Here is a 16151-nt window from a genome sequence, read left to right on the forward strand (position 1 = left end):
AGGAGAAAAAAGGCAAGGGGAAAAATCACGGAGAAGGGGGTCTATCAAACAGCTACTTGCTATGATAGCTAAATGGAACGACTAGATATAGAGGCAAACAGAAGCAGACTAGATGAATCCAGGTCTGATCCAGCAAAGCAATTCTGTAAAAATCAAATGCACATGGTATTATTCCGAGGACTGCTTCCCACTTGACATTTGTGCTGGGTTTATGAATGTAAAAGCAAAAAGTTCGTGCAACTTGAGGCAGATTTTGAATGCTGCGTGCACATTTAAAAATGCAGTCATTCTGTGACTCCAAAGACGGGTTTAAAAAGTAGATTTGGAAATTACTCTACCCAGGTGAGTGACTGGGTCATCGCAGAGCAGCTGCTTTTTTCTTTGGTGGGACCCAGCATAAGGGGCTTCTGAATTGTCTGCCAAATTGAAGGGGAAGGCAGACTTAAGGTCATAGCTCCTGTTCTCTGTGAATGAACCTAAGGATCCCCTTTGCCACAAGCAGGCAGCTGCCCCTGTGGAAGAAGCACTGGCCACCACAAGGAGAGAGATCATTAGGACCAGCTGTAAAAGTGACTTCACCAAGCAGATGCGTTTTCAAGTGTAATTCCAATACCTGTTCTGTCAGGTAAATTCTTCACTGAGTGGCTGATACGGATGACATTTCCAGATTTCCACTTTGCCGTGGGGCACCTCTCTGTGAGAACAGCTTCATTAAACTAGCACTCTCTAAGAGGCTGCAGAAGAATTGCTTCTGCCAGTACAGCTTGAGCAATGAAATAAGGGCAGCTATTGCTTTTGGACTCTGAAAATGGACAAGCTTCCATGTCAGAAAAGAAAGAACAAACTCCTTTTGTTCTTCCAGGAAGAGTGACCCAATGATAGGAGTTCAAGTCTGACATCATCCTTGCCCTGCTGTTAGAAGAATCAGGCAGCAGGTGATGGGAAGGACCTGCACCTACGACCCTGGAGAGGTGCTGCCTGCCAGAGTAGACAATACTGGAGTAGATGGGCAAAAGGTTTGACCTGGCAATAAGACAGCTCCCCGCGTAATTTCCCTTGCACAGTCTGCGCCAAACTATTTGGTGCGTTTCCACACTGTTTTGGGAATTGAATGTCACTGCCAATATTTTACGGATGGCAAACTGAGATAAGAGACACAGCTTTGGTCAAATTGTTAAGACCACAACAAATTTGGGACTCAAAAGGTGTATTCACCTAAGGAGTCCTGTTATTGGAAGCTCAGAGCAAGGATTTCCACTTGCGCAAAGGGGCTTCCTTCATGCTCCTCCACACCCCCAAAACTGGCTCTGGAGTGGTTGGAAGAACCCCAGAAGAGCATTTGGGGGGTGTCATTCCATCTGGCAAGCGGAAATCCTTGCCCTGATGGGAAAAAAATCACCTTAGCAATCTGCTGAATTCCTCATAAATACAGGCAACTCAGATCAAATCACAAGTAGATAACACTGGTCTTCAATAAAGTCAACGCTGCAATCCTGCCCACAGACAAAGTTCACTTCCAAATGACCTGTTTATACAGCATTCGTCCTGGTTTCTTTGCAGGGAGATTAGATGATGTTGGCTGGTTAATGATCATTCATTCCAATTTGTTTGTGGGGAGGTTAGATGACCCTGCGTCAAAGCAGTGTTATCCCAAATCTTCCTGTGCATTTCCCCATCAATTTCCTTATCGCAAATAAGTCCCATCTTCTTGGGAAGCGTGTCTGCTGCAGAAGACCTCCCAACCAACCATAATTGTGCAACCCGAATTTGTCAGCATGCTATTGAATCCCACTCAAGAATAGCAACCATCCAGAAGTGTTAAATCACAATCAAGTCAGTGAGTGATCAGCGGCAAAGCTGCATGGAGGGCTGGAGACAAAAGAGTTTAGGACAGTTCTCATTTTACAAAAAAGTGGTGTTGGTGGTTCGATAGCCCTGTTCATGCCTTCCAAACCAACAGTCTTCTGCTGCAGGAGATCTCTGCAGGCTTCCAGTGTGGTTCAGTCTAAATTAGGGGGAAAGCCAAGTGCCGTGGGTAAACTATGGCTAGTAACAACACCAACATGCATCTCCCCAAACTCTGAGTACAAGGCGGCGGCTGCAAGCTGAGCTTTCATAAATTCCTTGACCTGAGAATGAACCTATCAAGCTTCTAATTTGCTGCTATGTACCAACTGCAACACAAAATTAGAAGCTGGGTTCGTGGGTGGGAGAAAGGTGTTGCGGCTGTTTTCAGAAGGCCACGACTGTCTCCAACCAAATACAAATTGCAAAGATCCAGAAGAACAGATTTTTTCCACTAAGATCAACAAACAGAACGCTGATAGGTCAAGTTGGAAGAGGTTTCCTGTGTCCTGACGGGAAAAGTATTTTCAAAAAGAAGAAGCCTACCTTTCGATAGGTCCTTCTGACAAACATTCCTCGGGTGAAGGCTTGGATTGTGATGGCAGCCCTGTGGATTGCTTGGTACGCCCGGCGGATCCTCAACATCCGATATTGTTTCTGTAAAACAATGGCTGCTCTCGTCTTCCTAAGACGGTCAGCCAGTCTGTAAAAATGCAAGGATTAAAAGGTTTAACAACAACAAGAAGAAGTGAGACCTACAACCAAATTTTGCAATGCGTCCTCCCTCACTAGTAGGATTGGTTCCTGTCCAGGGTCACAGCCAGTCATGCCCTGATCCAGGCTGCTCTCTTGTATCCCCTCTCATTTTCGTTCCCAACTGATGCTCGGCGTTATTTGGCTGCTGAGTATGCTCAGTTCTCAATTAGGGTTTCCTGGGAGGAGCTGAAGTCGGAGCTTCCACCAAGTGTGGTGGAAATGGCCAATGTTCTCTGCCATGAAAACAAACTCCTCCAAATGCAGCAAATGAGCCCCAAAACCACCCTTTGGAATGTCTCTCAGTCTTCACCCCAAGACTCAGTGTTCCAGTTGTGCAAAACACATTGTCTCTCATTTGCATCCATCTTAATTTATTACAAACACATGATTTAGCTGGGGTTGCCGGTGGAGTGAGATGGGATGCACTATGGGGTGATGCTGCAGTCATTTCCTCTGTTAACTTAGGCTGCTGCTCCCGGACAGCCGTGAGAGTCAATCACATTATCAGCAACTTCAAGTTGCACAATTAAAGTGGGTTTGACAGCACTTGGGCAGTAAGCTGCCCACTTCAAAGCAGAAAGAGAACAACCCAGACTTCTTGTGATATGGAAAGTGCACTGGGAAGCGTGGGAAAACAATTTCTCCCCATCAGGGGCGGAGGAAGGGGGTGCAGTAGGTGTGGGCCGCCCCGGGTGTCACCACTGATGAGGGTGACAAAATGCCGGGCGGTACTCACTGCGAGGCCTGCAGCGTGCCCGAGCCACACATCTCTCCTGGAAGAGACGCGGTGGCTTGGGCACATGCAGGCTCCGCTCTGCCCAAATAGTCTGCCTGCTGTACACCCCCCCCAGCTGTAGGGTGGCTGAGTGGGAGGAGGCAGGCAGACTTTGGAGGCCCTGCGGTGCACGCCGCCTCTATGGGTGCCCGAGCGGTTTCCTCCACCGCTGCTCCCCATACCCTTTCACTACTTGTGCGTTCTAAATTCTTCACTGGTTGTAAGCTCCACTGAAGACATTGGTGGTGTGTAGAAGGTGGCTGCTGAGTAGCCCTTTTAAGGCCACCACATGGGACAAATGTCTTGTCTGCCCAACAGACGATCCGGCCTTAAAACTTTGCTACGGTGTCTGAAAAGTTGTTAATGCTCTTCCAGGATTAAAATAAAACGTAGTACATAAACCGACTCCGTTTCTCTTAGCTTTTCACATCCCGACCTTAAATTTTAAAGCCCTAAAAGACATCCTCATCGCAGCTAGCTGCTCCAGTCCCCCAGCACCAAAAGCAAGTGTAGTGCAGCGTAACTACTGGTTACGAGGAATCCAGCACAACGGCAGCAAATTGATTTGACATTTAAAGCAATGTGCACTGGTTTGGCAACATCTAGGAGCAGGACTCCAAGCGGTTCCTACATGGCTCTTAATTTGGGATGTATCCTCATGTAGTACTGCAGATCAGAGTATTGGCTTGTGGAATTTACGACCAGCTCGTTATTACATCTCTTTCAATAAATATTTATAAAACCTCAAGTTTTCCGAGGTGGTTAAGCGTGCTTCATTGGATTTTATTATTTGTTCTTCTTTGCTCGGAGCGATTAAAAAAAAGAAAAAAAGGACTTGTGAAAGTGGCGGTGGCTGATCCAATTTCCTATTGCGTTTGATTCCTGCAGGGCTCCCTGTTCTTATCATATGGCAGAAACCAAGTCTATCACACAAGGACAATGCAGGTGCCAGCATGAGTGAAAAAGACTTTCGCCCACTGCGAGAGAGGAATCATTTGTTGGTATATTCCCAAAGAATGTATAGTTTTCAAGGTTTGCTCCAAAGGGAGAGGGACGCAAAACATTAGAGCAGATTATTTAAAACAATACTTGCTTCGCAAGGACATGGTTCCCCCATCGTTCAGCCCTGACACTGAGGTCCAGCGCCGAGGGCCTACTGGTGGTTCCCTCACTGCAAGAAGCAAAATTACAGGGAACCAGGCAGAGGGCCTTCTCGGTAGTGGCGCCCGTCCTGTGGAACGCCCTCCCATCAGATGTCAAGACAATAAGCGACTATCTTACTTTTAAAAGACATCTGAAGGCAGCCCTCTTTAGGGAAGTTTTTAATATTTAATGCTGTATTGTGTTTTTAATATTCGGTTGGGAGCTGCCCAGAGTGGCTGGGGAAACCCAACCAGGTGGGCGGGGTATAAATAATGGGTGGGGTATGAATAATAAATTATTATTATTATTATTATTATTATTAGGGGGTGGGGAGAGCCATGCTGTATATTTAAAGGGCGTTCAATGTACATTTGAAGCACACGACTTCCCCCAATAATATTAATTTGTGGCTTTCTGCAACGAAGTGTCTCAAAGCAACTTACAAGAAAGTAGTAGAAATAAGAAGGAACATTAGCGGGGGGGGGGCGGGGGTTACCGATGCCACGTTCATTGCTGTGTGAAGCATTCTTGCACCATTATCACCATGGCCAGAGGTTTGATACCTGGAAGCTTCAAGGAAACCAGACTTTTCAATGGTAGCACTTCCATTGATGCAACACTTTCATGTAAGAGACACACTCTCTCTCGAGTGCCAACAACAACGTTACGTGTTTTTGTATTGTAAACTGCCCGGTGGTCCTTGGATGAAGGGCAGTATAGACAGATAATTAATAAAGAAACAATTCCCATCATCCCTGACCATTGGCTGTGCAGGCTTGGGCTGATGGAAACTGCTGTTGGACTCCATCTGGAAGCCGCCATATTGGTTACATGTCCCCAAGATTCAGTACATGGCAGCTTTGCAAGTTCATATGCACTGGGTTGCAACATACAAAGCTGAAGTTCCAAGACTTCAATGTTATCAATATCAGCAGCCAATTCGTATCTCTTACACTGCTCTCATGAGAACGTGTGTTTTATTGCTTACCTGCGTGCCAGGTGTCCTCTGGTATACCTCTGGATGTTAAGTGCTGCCTTTTTCATCTTCCGATATTTCGCTCTCTGCAGCCAGCCACGCACCGTCTTCTGTATCATGATGGTAGCGGCACGGAACTTATCCGCCCGTAGTTTCTCCAGGTACGCCACCTGGCCTGCCCGGAAAAAGATCTTGGTCCGCCCAAACTGGAACTTGTCAGGATCCTTTTCAAAAGCATAAAGGGAAACTGGGTTAAGGGAAATAGATGTTTAGTTTTCCCCATCAGAGTGCAAGATGGCCTGCATCACATTTTGCAACTAGGTGAAATTAGGCGTAAGTTTCACATCTGTGCAGATGGCAGGTATCCCAAAATGAGACAACTGACCCGTTTTCTCTCAAGCGGGTCAGAGTGTGGGGAACAATGAGCGTAAGAAAAGCTAGGGGCACATTTGCACGCCAAACATATACCCAGTTCTCCCCTTTTCAGGTTACACATGAAGTTTCAAAAATTATATGACTCCCAGCTTATTTACTGCTGCCTTGGGTGCTGGTGGTACAACTAGTTTTGGAATTAGAAACATCTGGAGGGGCTGCAGATCAGCTGCGGGTACTTAACTGACACTGCCAGTTAAAAAGAACCACAAATAGCAAGGGACCAAAATGATCCTTTTGTCTGAGACCTTGGACAGCAGCTGCCAGTCAATGCAGAAGAGGAGAAGAACATAGGAAGCTGCCTTATAATGAGTCACACCATTGGCCCATCTAGCGCAGTACTGTCTACACTGACTGGCAGCAGCTCTCCAGACTTTTAGACAAGAGTTTCTCTCTGCCCTACTTGGGAGATGCCAGGGATTGAACCCGAGACCTTCTGCATGCAAAGCAGAAGCTCTACACCTGAGCTACAGCCGTTCCTGGGCTTTGACACCCTTTTATCAACATTCATGCGCTCAGATTCACGATTACATTAGCAACAGAGAGCGATGGAGCCTTGTGACATTGCAAGTCAGAATCCAATAAATGAAAGGAGCTGTTGCTGGGAGTTATTTCATACATTACTATTTAGTTTTGCCAGGAGCCTTTATGGAGGGTCAGTTTAACCAGACCCCATTGGAAGAAATGGTATCCCAACCTTTTGACGAATTCCCAGGAAACTCTCTTGTGATGTTGTACTGTGCACATTATAATGGTGTGAGGAAGGATTTGATCCTTCCCCTTGTAAAGTCCTTACCTGGCAGACTCAAAGGTGTAGTGCAAGAAATATGTATGGCTGGAGAGGGCAAATGGATATGTTTCAGGAGTGAAGGATTCCCATCAGTTGGCCATTTTTAAGATACTGGCTGCTATCCTGCACTTAGGAAATGTGGACCTTCAGCCAGAACAACATGATGGAGAATCCTCCAGTATATCAGTAAGTTCTCTGTGTTGTTGTTGTTGTTGTTGTTGTTGTTGTTGTTGTTGTTGTTGTTGTTGTTGTTGTTGTTATAACAACAACAACAACAACAACAACAACAATAACAACAACAAATTTATTTATATCCTGCCCATCTTGCTGGGTTTCCCCAGCCACTCTGGGTGGCTCCCAATCAAATATTAAAAACACAATACAGCATTAAACATAGAAAACTTCCCTAAACAGGGCTGCCTTCAGGTGTCTTTTAAAAGTAGGAATTATTTATTTGACATCTGATGGGAGGGCATCCCACAGGGCAAGCGCCACTACCAAGGGAGGCCCTGTTTAAATGTTTGGTAATCAAGATAAGAGCTCAGGTGATCTCAGAGTAAATTTGGGGCAGGTGTCAAATTTTCCATATTTTGTTATGCTTATTGTTATTTATTAAGGTATTTTTTGTACTGACTTTCTCTGCAATAGTCTCAGGGTACTGTGCAACAACATAAAATACAGCAAAGCATCACACAGAAATGCAAGCACTAAGCCCACCTTCATGTAAAACACCTGTATCATCAGCATCATTTTTAATTCACTTGCCACAACACTCCACCTTTGTTATGTGACATTCCATGCTACTTAAGGTCTGTGACTCCAATTGTATCTTATAAGAAGTCTATGACCACATAAATAAATGTGATACAGCCATTACTATTTAATGCTAACATGCAATCCCAAACATCTTTATATGGCATATGAATACATTTCTGTGTGCAACACTTACACGTTTATGAGCGTGTGCATCATGCAGGCACATGTGCTTGGGAAGTAGGATTGAACTTGTCTAGAGAGAGGAACTTGGCAAAGGGACATTGCACACCCTTTAGGAGTTTTTCCCCCTAATTGTTTTTATTAAAGATTTTCTTGGGTTGTGCATGCAGCCTATGCTATTTTTCTTAATGTCTTCTCTGTCTGGATGTGGAAATCTGATGCAATCAGCCAAATTCAGGAGTTAACTACATATTGGAAGCATCATGCTCAGAGTCCAGAAGTTGGAAGTCATGCTGCTGTACATTCCTGAGTGTTGAAGAAGAAACCTATGGAGAACTGGGGCAGCTGCCGATGGAGTGATTGTTTTTCCCTCTCTGAGCAATAACACAAGAATGGAAAAGGATTTGAAAACTTTCTGCTGCAGGAAAAGACACTGCGGCCTCCTGAACCCTAATCTACAATGCAAACTTTGTGGGGTTATACCAGTTCTCAAAGAATCTGGGTTGGAGTTCCCATGTGCGTTGCTGAGAACTCTCTGTTAAGACAGCCCTGCGATTCCCAGCATTCGCCCGCAAGATGGAACAGCAGTCAAACCAGCTGAAGACATGATGCTCAATTTGGCTCTAATAAAGTGAGATTAAAAAGGAGGCCCTGGAATGGGCAAAAGACTGCTAAAGTAATCTTAAGAATCTGGCTGTACAAAAAAGGTCCTTTTTAGACTGAGGGCAAAACAACAACTCCCATGGCCATGTCTTATTTACTTCATTGAATCCTTCTGACAGAGTTTTATTCTGCTAGAATCTCCAAGGTCCCCCAGGTCAAGGCAACACCTGGCCAACTGGGCAGCGGAGGAGGAAGCGAACTTCAGAACACAATTACCAAGGCAACATGGGATGTGGAAAGACTCTTAACCCTGCTCACCTTAATTAGGCTTTCCAGAAGCATCTTGCAAATGACTTTCCTGTCCTCCTTTTTTGAGGTGTCCTTCTTTTTCATAAGAATTCGATACCTATTGAAGAAGTCATGGTAGGTCCACCTGAGAAGGAAGCAGAAGAGGCTTTAGAATAGCTTGTTTAACCTGAAAGCTACGGGGAAAAGCTAGATGGAAGTCCTTACAGTATATAGGAAGCCATACTCGCGCCTTCAAATATTCACATGAAGCAGAAATAGTGCAGCTGTCCAAAAGCAGAAGTCTTTGTGAATGCAGAAGGAGCCTAAGAATACATTTCCGCCGACAACAGAGGCACACAAAAGATCTAGGCAAAACTTCCAAGTTCCAAGCAGACCAGAGTCTAGGGTTGTTCACATTAGAAAAAAACAACTAGTACTGGGGGCTGAAAAGCCAGTAATCCATTGTTCATCGTATTGCACACTCATTCTCCATCACTCTTCCATTAGTGCCAGATTTTTCCAGGCTCTACCTACAGCCTGTTAAGATTACACGCTGGCTTCAAACCCATCAGATTGAGTTAAATTCTATCCTGGCTCAATACACTCACCTGTCAAATTTCATGCTTGGTTCCGGCCTCAGGGCCCGCTCAGTATTTTTTGAGATCAAAAGTCAGCACCTCTAACTCAAGCCTCAGCCCTGCTAATTACCGAAATTTAGGCTCTTTGCTTTCATGATGAAATGAAGCCGAGGTGCTTTTTTTTGCTACTGCATGCACAGTCAGGGGCACAGTGAACTGCCAATTTATTCAGCCATTAAATGCAAAATGCAAACAATTGGTGTGGAATGCACTGGACTTAATTCTTCGACTACTGTGAATTTCCAAGCCCCCATATACGTAAATCAGGACAAACCAGCTTCCTGATCGTCTCCCTGTTGAGAGAGGAGAACATAGGCTAGGGGTCAGCAACCTTTTTCAGCCGTGGGCCAGTCCACCGTCCCTCAGACCATGTGGTGGGCCGGACTATTTTTTGGGGGGGGGGGAGGGGAAAATGAGTGAATTCCTATGCCTCAAAAATAACCCAGAGATGCATTTTAAATAAAAGCACACATTCTACTCATGTAAAAATACGCTGATTCCTGGACCATCTGCGGGCTGGATTGAGAAGGTGATTGGGCCACATCCGGCCCACGGGCCTTAGGTTGCCTACCCCTGGCATAGGCCTTTTCCAACCAACACTTCTGCAGCCTTTGTGAAACCTTTGGCTACCAATTAAACCTTTGGGTAGAGATTTGGAGGCAGCACTGAGCTATGAGCACACCGTGGCGAAGCTCTAATTCAAAGAGGCAGAGCACTATATCTTGCCGCTCGGAAGAGGCATTTCCTGCCATCATATTTAGATTTAGAGCCCACAGAGCAGATTCTGAAATTGGCTCACTGTCTGCCAAGTTTCAGCCCATTGCAAATTAAAAGTACTGAGTTATGGACCCCTCAAAACGAGCCTTTTTAAATAGAATTGCTAGGAGAGTCCGGGGCTGCCAACTGCTGCCATAATTAAACGCATGCGAGTGTCAAAAAAAGAAAAGGGAAGGGAAGAGTGAACAGCAAAATTCCGAAGGACTGTTGAAATGCCAGTAACTCTGCAGAAAGCAAGAGCCTGCCTCCAATAACCTTCAAGAATCGCAGGTGGGCTTAAGGCGCAATGACTCTCCCTTCGTTTCCTGCGGTGTTTGGCTGCTTCTGCAGAGGTCCTTGCAGAACAATGGCTCACAAAACCCCCTTTTCAGGTTGAAGCAGGCTTGCTTGTGACAGGATGGAACCAGATTGCTCTTCTCCATCTCAATGTTTAGGGTCCCGATTGGGTAAAAATAATGTCTATCTGCCCCAGTATGTCCAACTGCAGCAGCTTCACAGGGTAGTCCACAAGTAGGCAATGTGGTGCTCTCCTGATGTCGCTGGACTCCAACTCCCACCATCCCCGGCTGTTGTCCATGCTATCTGGGGCTGATAGCAATTGCGAGTCCAACAGCATCTGGAAGGCATGACGCTGATTACCCTGGACTAGTCCATTTTCCCAAGCTAAGTCACAGAGCTCTGTGAGCAGACTTGTACCAACCCCCCCACAATGTCTGCAGTTTTTGTTTTGTTTTTATTTATGCATTGTAAGCCAGTTCGCATATTTTTGGTCAAGCTAAGGAATGTTGGGAACCGGCTCTTACAGGTATAAAGCTCAAGAATATTATTGTGGGAGAGAACACATCAAACTGTTTACAATGTCCAAGCCTAACCCCCCCCCCCTATACAGTGGTACCTCGGGTTAAGTACGCTTCAGGTTAAGAACTCCGCTTAAGAAAAGAAATCGTGCTCTGGCGGCGCAGCGGCAGCAGGAGGTCCCATTAGCTAAAGTGGTGCTTCAGGTTAAGTACGCTTCAGGTTAAGAATGGACCTCCGGAACGAATTAAGTACTTAACCCGAGGTACCACTGTATAAAGATAAATGTTGTTGTTGTTCAGTCGTTCAGTCGTGTCCGACTCTTCGTGACCCCATGGACCAGAGCACGCCAGGCACGCCTATCCTTCACTGCCTCTCGCAGTTTGGCCAAACACATGTTAGTAGCTTCGAGAACACTGTTCAACCATCTCATCCTCTGTCGTCCCCTTCTCCTTGTGCCCTCCATCTTTCCCAACATCAGCGTCTTTTCCAGGGAGTCTTCTCTTCTCATGAGGTGGCCAAAGTACTGGAGCCTCAACTTCAGGATCTGTCTTTCTAGTGAGCACTCAGGGCCGATTTCCTTGAGAATGGATAGGTTTGATCTTCTTGCAGTCCATGGGACTCTCAAGAGTCTCCTCCAGCACCATAATTCAAAAGCATCAATACTTCGGCGATCAGCCTTCTTGATGGTCCAGCTCTCACTTTCGTACATTACTACCGGGAAAACCATAGCTTTAACTATACGGACCTTTGTTGGCAAGGTGATGTCTTTGCTTTTTAAGATGCTGTCTAGGTTTATTTAAAGATAAATAAAGCTTGGTAATCTATGGACTCTGTTTTCCTAGAAGGGACCACAAGGCAGCTTAAGGCGCATTATGAAAAAACCAGTCTGCAGAGAGGGGTGCCAGTGGAAAACATTTCAATTATGTATGTGCAATGTCTGTAAAGGTTTAGCAGCTGTGATTTTTATACCAAACTGGTACAAGGCTGCAGCATCCGACAGACAGCTCAGATGAATGGAAGAGGCATGAGTGAGAAGTCTGGAACATTCATGTGACAATCCCAACCGCTCCTGGCTAGATGAGGTTATATATATTGGATGAGGTGAGCTTGGAACCAGTAAAGGCAGGCGAGACATCGCAGATATTTGTGATAATATGTTTAGAGAAAGGCTAGGAAAAAAACTATTTTATAGGCTATAAAAGGCTGAGTTTTATCATCACAACCGCTATTTGCACAGCCAATTAGTGCACTTAAAAAAAATGTGTTGGAAATACAGGGGGGGGGGGCGGGGAAGGTTTTTATGCATTTCTGTGGCACAGAGGCCAAAATGTTTCCAAACTCTCAATGGCATGGCATTCCAAATTTTGCACCGAGAAAAGCTGAATTCTGCAACCTGCGTACTTTTGCAAATGTGCAGAATTTCTCACGAATTATTCTGCCATTTTTTTTTTACTACTTTACATTGCCAGCTGAGCAAAATGGGCAAGAGAGTATGGCGAGAAGCCAAAGCCTCCCACACAACGCCAAATATCTAATTCAGCTACCTCTAGGGTTTCTGAATTTTCAAGCACTCGATGTACACAGCCCTGGAAAGACGCAAGAGGCAAGCATCGATAAACAGTAAATTTGCGAAGCAATTCCCAACTTGTTTCAGCCGTCTTCATCAGGGGAATTTATTTGGCCATTAGCTAGACACAAAGCTGCAGATCTTCTACCTAGAATAGACCCAGAGGCACTAGAGCGACGTGCCTAGCTAACAAAGGTATAAAACTCCCCCCACCCACCCCAAAGCCAAACTATGTAGGCAATTGGTTACTAAATTATAGCTTCACATAATGGGCCTGGTTTATTGCATCTTTCTCGTGGTTGGTTCCGTCTCTGTGTCACATGTTGTTGTCCAAATTACTACTCGAAGTGTCTGTCTATATCCTAGTTCTCTTCCCCATTCAGTCACACATATGTGCACTGATAAGCACAGGCCCTCCTGTGCAGGGGGAAATGATGATGAAGAAGAAGAGTTTGGATTTGATATCCCGCTTTTCACTACCCGAAGGAGTCTCAAAGCGGCTAACATTCTCCTTTCCCTTCCTCCCCCACAACAAACACTCTGTGAGGTGAGTGGGGCTGAGAGACTTCAAAGAAGTGTGACTGGCCCAAGGTCACCCAGCAGCTGCATGTGGAGGAGCGGAGACACGAACCCGGTTCCCCAGATTACGAGTCTACCACTCTTAACCACTACACCACACTGGCTCTACACCACACTGGCATTAACTAGCCCTGTGAAAGGAATGGGACCACAGCTCAGTCATAGGGCATGAGCATTGCATGCAGAAGGTCCCAGGTGCCTTCACACGGCCTCTTGCCTTTCAGACACTTGCGGCCTCCTTGAGAGGGACTCATGCTCAGTGGCAGGACACCTGCTTTGCATGTAAGGGATCCAGGTTCAATCCATGGCCCATCTGCTGCTAGAAGGACTGGATAGCAGGAGATGGGAAAGACCACTATTTGAGGCCTTGGAGAGTCGCTGCCAATCAGACAAAAAGTCTGACCAGGTATGAATCATGTTCCTATTGCAGCTGGTGCAGAATGATGGAAGGAGATGCTCGGCAGCACGTGTGACGCCTCTGCTAAAACATCTGCACGAGCTGCCCATATGCTACTGGGTCTTGTTCAAGGTGCTTGTGGTGGGCAATTGGGGTTCTGGATACCTTAAGGACTGCCGGAGCCCTTATCTCCCAAGATCATCTGCAGGAGTGATATTAGTTGACCCCCATATTACAGAGGCCCGACTAGCCTCAGCTAGAATTTAGTGGGCATTTAGCGTCACTGGTCTCATTCTTTGGAACACTCTCCCAGCAGAGATTTGGCAGGCATCCTAGCTTTTGACTGTCAGGCATCTCTTGAACGCATTTTAATGCCGACAGAGCTTTGCCGCTGTTTAAACGGGTTAGCCAGTCACTTTAATGGTTATTTTCATTGTTTTAAATGGTGTTTTATGTTGTGTAGTTGGACGCTGCTCCAATCTTCGGCGGTACGGAAATACTTTTTAGAAATAAACAAATATTCCATTTTGTGGGCTGAGAGAATTCAGCTCCTCGGATGAACACTGCCAACCAGGGATAACACGACTATTATCAGTCCTGAGCTGAAATGCCACTGCTGCTCAACTTCACGGCCCCATCTGCAGACTGCAAAATTGAGAGGGGCATCTTGGCAAGGGGTGGGTGGGTGAGGGGGCAGGAGGGCAATGCAAATAGGAGCAAGAGTTCACCCCAGTTACTGGTGGCAGCATTCAGACTCCCGCCCCCCTTAATTGCTTTGTGCTGGATTTTGTGCCCCCCACCCCAGTTCCTTCAATTTATTTCATTTCAAGGAGGAAGACACTGTTACCTCCCTCCACTGTTACTCTGGTGTCTTATGCCTGGAGAGGAAGGCAGCTGAAAGACAAGGGGAAAGGTAGCCGGCCACCTGCAGCAGAGATCATGATTGTGGCAGTGCCAGCAGTAACAGAAGCAGGAGGGAACTGCAAGGAAAAGGCGAGTCCCTGCAGCCTGTCAAATTCAATATGAGGGAAGCTCCTTTTTAAAACTTTCAGCACAGCTCTAAAAACAGCTCTCAAGTTTTGGAACGGAGGATCCAAACGAAAGGGTACTCACAGCTCATCTGGGTTTTATACTTGTCCAAAATTAACCCATCCCCTCCTTAGCTGTGCTTCCCCCAGACTCTATGGTGCAATTCATTCCCCCAACCCTTCCACAAACACATGCACTGAATAGGCCAGAATTAACCCAGTTTAACCCATTTGCCATCTCAAATGTCTCTGAACTTCGAAGAAGAAGAAGAAGAAGAAGAAGAAGAAGAAGAAGAAGAAGAAGGAGGAGGAGGAGGAGGAGAAGAAGAAGTTTGGATTTGATACCCCGCTTTATCACTACCCGAAGGAGTCTCAAAGCAGCTAACATTCTCCTTTCCCTTCCTCCCCCACAACAAACACTCTGTGAGGTGAGTGGGGCTGAGAGACTTCAAAGAAGTGTGACTAGCCCAAGGTCACCCAGCAGCTGCATGGAGAGGAGCGGGGACGCGAACCCGGTTCACCAGATTACGAGTTTACCACTCTTAACCACTACACCACACTGGCTCTTAGTCAAAAGAAGAAAGCTCAAGAAAAGTCCACAAGGAGGGGGAGTGTAACTGTCGCAAGCTTCCTTCCAGGGGGAAATAAACTTAATTGTGTCCAACAATGCGAAAACAAAAAAGTTGGAAAATAAATTTGGGCAAATAAATGGTTCCAAACCCATCCAAGGAGATGGAATGAGCAGCTCCTGCTGCTGTCGTGTAGCAGCAGAGTGTTACAAACAGCAATCCCAAGTCAGAGGGGTAAAAATGAGGATGGAAAGGGAAAAGCAAGGCACACACACACACACAGTGAGAGAATCATAGAATCATAGAATGATAGAGTTGGAAGAGACCACAAGGGCCATCCAGTCCAACCCCCTGCCAAGCAGGAAACACCATCAAAGCATTCCTGACAGATGGCTGTCAAGGCTCCGCTTAAAGACCTCCAAAGAAGGAGACTCCACCACACTCCTTGGCAGCAAATTCCACTGTCGAACAGCTCTCACTGTCAGGAAGTTCTTCCTAATGTTTAGGTGGAATCTTCTTTCTTGTAGTTTGAATCCATTGCCCTGTGTCCGCTTCTCTGGAGCAGCAGAAAACAACCTTTCACCCTCCTCTATGTGACATCCTTTTATATATTTGAACATGGCTATCATATCACCCCTTAACCTTCTCTTCTCCAGGCTAAACATACCCAGCTCCCTAAGCCGTTCCCCATAACGCATCATTTCCAGGCCTTTGACCATTTTGGTTGCCCTCCTCTGGACACGTTCCAGCTTGTCAGTATCCTTCTTGAACTGTGGTGCCCAGAACTGGACACAGTATTCCAGGTGAGGTCTGGAATACTGTGTCCAGAGAGTGTGTGTGTGTGTGTGTGTGAGAGAGAGAGAGAGAGAGAGAGAGAGAGAGAGAGAACTAGGCTGAGAAAATTGCCTTGTATTCAGCCCTATTAAGGCCAAACCATTAGTAAATGTTTTATAGAGCGTTTCTGTGATGACAACAACAACAACAACAAAGTTTGAATTCTATGGCATGCAAGATAAGATATAAAAGCAATAAAAACACAATTAAAATACCCAGCATCTAGCACAGTACACTACAACTGCTAAAACAGGCAAAAAATCATTCTGTGGTCCACAAAGACTACCAGCAATTTTCAAGCCGTCTGTGCAAAAAAAAATGGGAACCACTGGAATGTAGTATCCAAGTAAAGGGCAAGTCCGGTCAGAACTCTAAACAGGAGCATTCTATACTGCAACATTTTGTTGCAGGTTTCACTTG

At 45.8% G+C, this 16151-nt stretch overlaps 1 protein-coding gene across 1 annotated transcript in view; it reads right to left on the reverse strand.

The window, feature by feature from the left end:
- Positions 1 to 16151, reverse strand: part of MYO5B (myosin VB) — a 253344-nt gene that overhangs the window by 59544 nt on the left and 177649 nt on the right. The window contains exons 18-20 of the mRNA XM_033164355.1: positions 8575 to 8689; positions 5508 to 5719; positions 2392 to 2548 (exon numbers count right to left, since the gene is read on the reverse strand). Coding sequence (XP_033020246.1) covers positions 2392 to 2548; positions 5508 to 5719; positions 8575 to 8689 — 484 coding nt within the window. The remainder of the gene's footprint in view (positions 1 to 2391; positions 2549 to 5507; positions 5720 to 8574; positions 8690 to 16151) is intronic.

Source organism: Lacerta agilis, chromosome 11, assembly GCF_009819535.1.
Source record: "Lacerta agilis isolate rLacAgi1 chromosome 11, rLacAgi1.pri, whole genome shotgun sequence".
Classification (NCBI taxonomy): domain Eukaryota; kingdom Metazoa; phylum Chordata; class Lepidosauria; order Squamata; family Lacertidae; genus Lacerta; species Lacerta agilis.